This window comes from Maniola hyperantus, chromosome 15, assembly GCF_902806685.2.
Source record: "Maniola hyperantus chromosome 15, iAphHyp1.2, whole genome shotgun sequence".
NCBI lineage: Eukaryota > Metazoa > Arthropoda > Insecta > Lepidoptera > Nymphalidae > Maniola > Maniola hyperantus.
Window position 1 is genome coordinate 8,189,616 of NC_048550.1, and position 10,213 is coordinate 8,199,828.

The 10,213-nt window shown below is 39.2% G+C and overlaps 1 protein-coding gene across 7 annotated transcripts in view; it reads left to right on the top strand.

The window, feature by feature from the left end:
• Window positions 1–9,788, top strand: part of chas (chascon) — a 118,757-nt gene extending 108,969 nt beyond the window's left edge. For all 7 annotated transcript variants that reach the window (XM_034976411.2, XM_069503364.1, XM_069503363.1 and 4 more), the window contains 2 exons: window positions 2,023–3,241; window positions 8,209–9,788. In XM_034976411.2, the coding sequence (XP_034832302.1) occupies window positions 2,023–3,241; window positions 8,209–9,397 (2,408 nt within the window). In that variant the 3' untranslated portion in view covers window positions 9,398–9,788. The remainder of the gene's footprint in view (window positions 1–2,022; window positions 3,242–8,208) is intronic.
• The last annotated feature ends 425 nt before the right edge of the window (window positions 9,789–10,213 follow it).

Genomic DNA, 10,213 nt, shown 5'->3' on the forward strand with positions numbered 1-10,213 from the left:
AGCAAAATAACTTAATCCTTACTAATCTTATAAATGCGTTAGTCTGTCTGTCTATATGCTCTATATGTAAGAAGAACTAAACTTTCGAAGTTGCGGGCATAATCTTGAAGTTAACGATGGCTAGGTAGATTTTTCTTTTTAATAGGTGTTACATCAATTGCTCCAGTTCCGGTAGCTTAGCTAAGTGTTCAAGATATTTTAACATAATTATACCAAAAATTATAGGTTTAATAAAATATTTAAAAAAAATGTAGGTAGATATGTATAATCCGCAACAGGTTGAGATGGCTATCGGGGTATGAGACAGGGGGACGCCTCGCATACCCGCACGTGACCCGCACTCGCCCGCACAGGTTTAGCGCGGGGGCTGTGTGCGAGGCGCTCCCTCCCCGTTTGCCTTCTCGACCTGTCGGGTACTGTACCTTATCTGTGGTACCTACTTACCTACGTTTTGAAACTGTTGCCTGTGTTTGGTTTCTAATACCGGTTAACGGTTACATATCGCTATTAACGGAAATGAGAGGACATTAGATTGTGGATTTACCATAATTCAAGTCTTAATTACTTTTTGCGTAATTAATTCGTATGACGGCTCCGAAGATGCATGTTTTGGGTCAAACGTGTGTTGAAATGCCCCTAAAAATAACATGTTTATTTTGTAAGCATTAAAATATTGCATAAATAGGAAATTCATTTAAAAAATTAAAGTTGATTCCGTAATCTTATTACTGAACATTATTTAGTTTTTAATCTTTTTAATATATAATATTAAAAGTCCACACGTCTCTACTCATACTTAGCTGAGATATTTAAACTTACTAGTAAATTATCGTCAGTGTGCTTAATTTTCCTTATTTTTACACATGAAAAGAAAAAACCGGTCAAGTTCGAGTCAGACTCGCGCACTGAGGGTTCCGTATTACAATCGTATTTTATCGACATTTTGCTTGATAAATCAAAAACCATTATACTTAAAAATAAATAAAAATCTGTTTTAGAATGTACAAGTGAAGCCCTTTCATATGATACCCCACTTGATATAGTTATCTTACTTCGAAAATTAAAAATACTTACTAATTATTAGTTTACGACCACAATTTAATTTTTTTGTGTGTGATGTAACCACAAATTCACGGTTTTCAGATTTTTCCCCTAAAGCCAGCTATAAGACCCACCTACCTGCCAAATTTCATGATTCTAGGTCAACGGGAAGTACCCTCTAGGTTTCTTGACAGACCGACAGACAGACAGACAGACAACAAAGTGATCCTATAAGGGTTCCGTTTTTCCTTTTGAGGTACGGAACCCTAAAAACCGATCAAGTGCGAGTCGGACCCGCGTTTTAAAATACATGGCAACCGTTTTACAATCTTTATTAATTGTTGTTATATACAATAGAAATACACACTCTGTGAAAATTTTACCTCTCTACTTATTACGGTTTATGAGCCCATTCTGACAGCCGGACGGACAGATGGACGAACAGCGGAGGCTTAGTAATAGGGTCGTTACTCTTGCTAGCACCCCTCGGGTACGAAACCCCAAAAATGGCTTGCTAGAGAATATTGCATTTTGCTATAAGAATTAAATATGAAGAGTACCATTTATATTTAGGAAGTAAGTTAACATTGAGGGCTACGTGAAATGAAAATAATTATATTAACAGTAGGTAATTATTTCTTTAAGGGTCAAGGATACAAATAAAATGATTGATATTTATGTACAAACAGGTAACAGATAGGTACCTACTTCGTCATAGTACAAGCTCAGTACAGTGACCTAGAAATTAATTCATACAGCAGCCCATGAATTACCGCACTGTCTTGCGCGCAGGTTCAGTAAAATGTCTCGACTGTTTGCATCTCGCATTGACCTTCAGCCGGTTTGCCAAACTTATTGACTTACGATTACGCCATACCATGTGTGAGGATGTGAGGTGCGGCTTCACAGTTCACTCCACCGCGGAGCCCCGCGCGTGCGCACGTACCTTCGCTCAAATACTAACGTGCTGCTCCTTTTCAGAACTCGAAAAAGAATACGCGAAACGACCAATCAACTTTGACATTGAAGAGGAAACGCGGAAGAAGGAAACGTCCAAGTGGCTCGAGAATCACTTTGGCAGCGAATCTCCCTCTTCCCATGATTCTATAGCTGAAGAAATAGGACGGCGCCCCGAACCAGGATACTACCCTAAGAAAGCCGATGACGAAGGATACTACGGCAAAACTTCCTCCTCAGTCCCACCTCCACCAGTCTACGGAGATCGAGTTCTTCGCAAAACAAAGTCTTCGACACCATCTGACGAGCGTCCTGTTGTAGCGGGAAATAGAACAGGGGGCTATTTTAAAGGTGTGGCAGATTGGTCTCAGCGCCGTGCCACCAAGCCGAGAATGCCTGAGCCGCGAAGCTCGTCCCCATCGCCACCTGTTGTGCGATCTCCGTACACCAGTAACGACCGGCTAAACGACTCCTCTCCTAAGCATGTGTACAAACGAGACTCGCCCCAAGGAAGGTCATCGCCGATCGGTCGACGTAATCCGCCTTCGCGAGACGACTCCGCCTACGTTTCATCGTCGACTATGCACAGCCCGCCACGTGGATCCCCGTTTAGGCCACTAGAAACCGAGAGATCATTCCGCGAGCCATCGGTCGAAGACGATTATCGGCCACCGAAGGCCCCTGAAAGGAAACGTCATACTAAGAAAATAATGTCTGAGGACCACCGGTACGACAGTGGCTACAGAAGCTCATCACGGAATGATAATTCGGGCCGTTCGAGAGACAGTCGCGACGAGGGCGCCGTAGAGCCTCCCCCAGACTATTCTCCTCCGAGAGACCGTAGAGGTAGTGCAGATAGAGAACGGACACCGCCGCGCCGGCGTGACAGGGATGAGAGGAAGCAAAATCAAAAAACTCGCTTCGCTGATAACGGCAAGCGACCCTCACCCGTGCGGAAATCGGTCGGTTCGGCGATCGGTAACTCGATAAGGAAGCTAGTGGGGAAGATTCGCTCTGCGTCTTCGGAGCGGAAGAGTCGGTGGCGCAGTTCTCGGACGCCGTCGCCGGAGCACTCGTCACGCACGTACAAGCAATACGGCGGCGAGCTGGCGCCCCCCGCGCCTCCGCACCGCTACTACCTCGGCGAGGACCCTTTCGCGCCCAGCATCTATGGCCGTGAGCACAAGTACGAGGGCAGTCCGAGACGAACCGCAGCTGTTGACACCCGTGACCAGCGCGAAAGGTGAGAATAGCTTCATTATTTTATAAACCCTTAGTAAAGATCACAACGTAAACGCGGTCGATCGTAAAGTCTTACATGGACATAATAGCTTGCTACGACGTATTGTTAAACGAAACTATAAATTAGCTTTTTGTAAAATTAGTGTTAACGAGTATTCAATTTTTATTGTGCCCACCTATTATTATATATATATATTATCCTTAGACCTTAAATAGAATGTTGTCCTACAGAGATCCATACCACCTCCTACACTGAGATATAGCATGCATAAAATTTAATTAATGCTCCTTGTTTTGATATTATCATAAAATTATAGGCCCAAAGGATTTATTGCGGTTTTTATAATCATCTTTTTACGTCGTATTGAGTAGTTTATCTGCAATTAAAAACATAATGAATATAGTGTTATTTTGTGCAGCTTTTGTCAGAAACAAATACTTACCTTTGATCACGAGCTATGATCATACTATTCCATGGCCATAATAATTACCCGTAGCAATTAAAAGAATTACATGCGACATTAAATTTATTGAATAATTGAAAAAAAAAACCTGATAGATTACAAGATAGAGCGCTGTCCCCATTTACAATTATTACACAATAAAAATCTATTTTGTTATTTACGGACTACTACTAATAGGTACTACTAATATAAAGTTGAAAGTCTACAAACATTTTAGAAGATCTTCAACAGATCGTCAACAAACTTCAATGGCACCAACCTGAGAGAAAAAAATAAAAATCGGTTAAAGGAGGTAGCTACAGTTATATTATAGCTGTTATTACCGCAGTTAATAATTTGGCCAAAAATCGGGATCCTCCGCATATAATGATACTTACTTATTCTCTTTCAGGTACTAATCTACTAAACTATTATAATTATAAACCTATTAATTTAAAATACATAATATAAATACAGTGAAGCAGTGCAAATATAAACCACCAGGTTTATATGTTAGGAAAACTAAATATGTATTAGAGACCTCATTGCCTACGTTCAATTTATTCTGAATGATAATTATAAAATTCCATCGTATTATAATGCATAGCTTTATTATTGACATCAGTCGTTTTATACGTTTTACTCGGAACTCTATGAAACAGCGGAGCAAAAACTTGGGTAATTTTAACGAAGTCAATTACAGTGCAAAAACAATATGAGCTGGGTAATTTATATATTACACGATAACAGAAGGCTCTAGAACTATGGAGTCCATGCCTTAATTTCTATTATCAAAATAACATATGTGTAAATTAAATTTAAGTCACCCCCGAATGGTCAAGGTTACCATAATATTGCATTGTATTGTAGTCTAGATCAATAAATAATTGGATGACTGCGATTCCATATCGAATTAGAAAATAGCTAATACTGCTCAAACAGTTGAACGGATTTTCATTAAACATAGCTAAGAACCATCTCGAATAAACAGGTATTCAATTATATGAAACCGTATTCAAATTGGTTCATCCGTTTGAGCGCTATGATGCAATAGACAGACATACATAGACACACGTTAAACTTATAACACCCCTCTGATTGCGTCGAGGGTTAAAAAAGGTATATTTAGTCACGACATATAAATAGACAAATTTAAGAACTGTCTATGCCTTTTTTCACCAAAGCTAAGCCAAGAAAATTGAGCAATAAGGGCAGTTTGCGCTTGTGACATTGTTTTGGAGTACCTACACAGTATGCGCGACTTCAATGAGTCCAATGTAGCTCCCAGATAATTTAATTTAATACAAAGAATTATTGTAAACTAGATAATGCCAGCGACTTCGTTCATGTGGATTTAGGTTTTTAAAAATCCCGTGGGAACTTTTTGATTTTCCGGGATAAAAAGTAGCCTACGTCCTTCCCCGGGAACGGGATGCAAGATATATCTGTACTAAATTTCGTCAAAATCGGTTGAACGGATGAGCCGTGAAAGGCTAGCAGACAGACAGACAGCCACACTTTCGCATTTATAATATTTTAAGTATGGATATTAGTACGGATGAAGTCAGAAGTCGTTCAAACTGGGAAACACGCTTAGGAGCCCCGCTACTACCGCCGCCAACGCTTCTGTGCGCTGCAGTGGGTGCTTATGAAATTTCTGGTATTTTAAATGTACACGCGTATGCGCGCTCAACTTTACACAAGTCAGTGTGAAGGTGGTGTGAAGTCAAGCTGCATGCAGTACAGTTGCCGTCCGCACTTTGTGTTATTGTTTCAGGCTTTCAATGGAACGTAACTTACGTTTTGTAATACATATAGGGATTATGGATATAATATCTGGAAGTGTGTGTACTGTGCTATATACTGTCTCAAATCTCATGAATTTGTGAAAAACTATTTGGGAGTAATTCTTTGGTTGATGCGGAAGATGAAACAGATAAACATTGCGGTGACCAGTGTTTTACCTTGCGGTCGCATTCTTACTGTTGTGGACTTAGTGTCCATTACAATAATTTATAATTAGGTACTTACTAGTTTGTAAGTATAATAAACAATTTTATACACGAGTATAACGTTTTATACTCGTGTAGTAAATCCGGTATTTGACAGCTAGTCAAATCAGTAACTTTTTATCATACTTCAAAACGCGCGCTTAGTATGCGAGATTCTAAGAAATACATACCGGTATGTGACGTCACAATTATTTGACGTCCTTATTTTACTAAAATCAATAATTTAAAATGGTTATCTAAATGTATAAAAGGAAAAGGTGACTGACTGACTGACTGATCTATCAACGCACAGCTCCAACTATTGTACGGATCGGGCTAAAATTTGGCGTGGAGATAGGCTATTATGACGTAGGCATCCTCTAAGAAAGGATTTTTGAAAATTCAACTCCTAAGAGGGTGAAATAGGGGTTCGAAATTTGTGTAGTTCACGCGAACGAAGTCGCGAGCATAAGCTAGTCACACATAAAACTAATAAAGGACTTGGATCTTACGAATTTTGGAAGACCCTCTATTTAATAATCACTGAGAAATAATTTATTTTTGACCTAGTCAAATACCGTATTGACATGGACATAATTTATATTTGCTCGTGCCCGGCCAGGATACACTTAAAACAATTAATTTTGTAGGTAATTTCACAGATTATAAACCGAATAAAAAAAAACTAAATACTCAAAGATGTGGTTTACTCATCTAAAACTATATTTTTCTAATTTGTTCAAAGAGGTCATCGCAATTATGAAATGAACTTTTTTATATAATCGGAACTTCTACATAAAAACGCGTAGGACAAAGTACCTACTACGCATACTAATCTGTAGAATTGTCGTAGACATTGCGAAAAACCGTTTCTTTTGTTATGTAAAATGATTTTTTTCTTTATATGTATAAAGACAAAATACAGATTTTGCACGCTTTCAAACCGTTTGCCTATTTTGAAACTTTTAACTGTCTTGCATACTAAATTGATCCGTTTCATCCTCATTCGAAAACCGTGTATGGAAATTTAGTATCATTATTGAGGGAAAGTAAGAGTGAAGAACTCTACACATAAGTAATATCTTATAGTAAAGCTCTGATCTTATAATATTGATGAAGCGCATGTAATTTAAGTTTATGATATAATTGTACCTATACTTCACTTACCTTATTAATGTAGCTGGTGTTATTTTTGTCACTATATCTATATCCCAGTTTCAACATGTGTTGTTGTTGAAAGACTATTTGGTTGGTGGGTTAGGAAAACTTAAAAACTATCATGTTGGTCGTTATATCATGACCTGCTTGGCGCAGTGGCGAGTACACTGGTCTTATAAGTGGGAGGTCTCTGGTTCGATTCCCGGCAGAAACAATTTGGGATTAATGGTTTGTAAACAGTCTCTGGTCTGATTGGCCGTTGCTAGTTACCACTCTACCGACCAAGCCATGCCGCCAAGACATTTAGCGTTCCGGTACAATGCCGTGTAGAAACTGCCATAGCTCTTCCAGGTTAGCCCGCTTCCGTCTGACTACATTGTCAAGATTGCAATCAATCGATCTTAGATCGATCTTAGATCTTTTCTAAGATTTACTAAATGAAAATGAAAAGAAACAATGGGGCCGATTCTCTAGTACACAATCTCTAAACTAAACTAAATTAACAGGTCTATATCTAGTGCTTTCCTTTTCCGCAAGCAACATTATGAAAGGGATAGCAATAGATTTAGACGTGATATTTTAGTTTAGTTTGGAGATTGTGTACAAAGGAATTAGCCACACTGTCTCTTAGTCTTAGATCAATCAAAACTACGACTCAGTCGGACCGACTCGATACTCTCCGGTATCTACTTATGGCTGCCATTTTAATTCTGTCGTTGTCCATGGGCCTTGCCTAGTATGGATAAATAAGTGGTTTCTCGACAAAACAGCCCTTATTTAGCTTACAAACGTTGAGTCACGTATATTTGCCGGGTGACAGTCTTCAATATGAACTATTTGTTGGTAATGACGAAGTGTGACTCATTGAATGAAAATTCTTCCAACAGGTGTAGGTTTAGTTTAGGTGTAGTATGTTATATGTGGTAGGTATGATGTAAATTAGTTAAGCGAAGTATCATTGTAATTCATATAGTTTCCTGGTTGTTTTTGTCTTCTAGCTATGCCATTTATTTGATTGACTATGGCAAAAAATTTGTCATTAGTTGTACGCTGACATTCAGAGACTACGTAATTTCACACACAAGAGATCTCAGCTAAATCATACATAATTTATCAATCAGTCTTAACTATATCATGTATGTATCATAGTCTCAGGCATTAAAAGCATGCTGATCTACTGGTATTTTGATTCGTGTAAACAAAGCGCGATCGTTAGACGTGTGGGTTGAGATTCCACATTGAATCCAATTACGTTCTAAAACACAAGATTACATGTTTTTATGATACAAGGAGACACAATGGATAAACGTGGGCCGCCTTGTCTTACGATCACGATGTAGTGATAAAATTCTAACGATCTGTTTTTTTCGTTACAGGGGCCAGTTCTCGAGCACTCTCGGCCGGCTCAGTCACTCTACAAGCCGGCTGAATCCCGCTGAAGCAGACGAAGACTACGCGCGAAGCGCGCAGACCCTGCCCCGGAAGCTACACGAACGTAAAGAGAAACCCACCGAAAAGCCAAGCTCCAGTAAATACTGGCAGCGAGTCACAAATAACAAACGGTCTACCAGTGCCATTAATATACCCAACAACGTATCAACAGCGCCAGAGGGAAAGATAAACGGGTATCCGCCTGGCCCTGCGAAGCCGGCGCGGACCTACAAAGGTCTCAATAGGAGTAAGAGTTTTGCTATGGGAGCACCCGAACAGGACACACATCCACGTTACGTTACTGGCATGAGCAGAAATTATTCCACGATGTACAAATCAAACCCACACCTCAGTAGGCTCGACGAGACTCCGGAACAGCTGAAGAGTCCAGGAATTGTGTCAATCATAAATCGAAGCCAGCGAGATTTAGCGGACGCTGTTTCACGCGAAACTGAGCGTCGACGGGATGGATTATTTGGTGCGCGTTATGGCAAAACTACGCCGATAACCAACGGTCACACAAATGGATACAATAAATCTTACGATGAAACAGATAAGAAAAAGATATTCCTTAAAGGACTACGCGAGAGGGCGCCGGAATTATATCAAACCTTACACGCGGACGACGAGTCTGACGGTAGTAGATTATCATCCCGATACAACACCCCATCGCCGCATTATAAAGAACGGATATCGGAGGAACGCAAAATACCATTGTATAAAACTGAATCATTAAATAGAGAGTCGAGTCCCTTTGTGTCGCGTTTAGAGACGAGAATAAAATCACCAGTAAATCGGCGCGAAAGTAACAGCAGTGACAATTTTTCCGAAACATATCGGTATACTACGCGCTCAGGTGATCCTGAGAGACCTAGCGTAACAGATACTGTGGAAACTGTTAGTAAAAAAGTGATTCCATCTAGAGATGGGCGGTCTAAAGAAATAATCCAATCAAGGGAGGTGAATTCGGTAACAAAGAGTCGGGGCTACAACGAACCTATTGCAAGCACCAAGTACTATGAGAATGGTGTTCGTAGTTCTCATGGCTATGAATCTAGAAATGGAACGACGCCGCAGTATCCGGAACGAAGGAGAAGTAATTACAAAGTGTCTGAAAAAATAAGAGATTATTGAATACCGAGCGCGACTTGATTATTATATAATTGCCATATTTTCATATAACATAATTATATTAGTGTCACACAGACTGAAAAGTTGAAATTTAATCACATGTTAAGTTAGGTGGTCATTAACTGCATTCGTTAACATAATATTTGTTAATTTAATGTTAGTTGCTTCATGTAAAAAGTCATATAGCTTTACTAATTTTATTTCGATATTTGTACCTAATAAGTGATCTAATTCCGTCCAGTAAAGAATTTTTAAACGATTATACCTACCTACTTGTTTTGTATTGAAAACTATTGATGTATGATTTTATAATTTTGATAACATCGGAAACATTAAAATTAAGAATTTTAATAATAATTGTACCCGTAAAAATAAATAATGTTTTAATACACAATGCTGTGATTGTTTTATTTTTTACTAGATGATGCTAGCTAGCGGCTTCGTCCGCGTGGATTTATGTTTTTAAAAATCCCGTGGGAACTTTTGATTTTCCAGGACAAAAAGCAGACTATCCGATCCGATTCCGAGATGCAAGATATCTCTGTAGGTACCGAATTTTCTAAAAATATTTAAACGCATTTTTTTTTTAATCCTGTGGTATCACCACGATTTAAGAATGCAGTTCCTTACAGGAACAGAGACACAAACTTTTCCAAGATAAGTCTTGTGACGTGCGTTTTAAGAAAGTGGCGGACAATGGCCTAAACCCTCCTCACTTTGAGAGGAGACCGTGCTCAGTAGTGGGCCTGAGATGGATTGATTATTATCAACACTTATCAATGATGTGATGATGACACAGTAACATTTGGCCTTTGTACC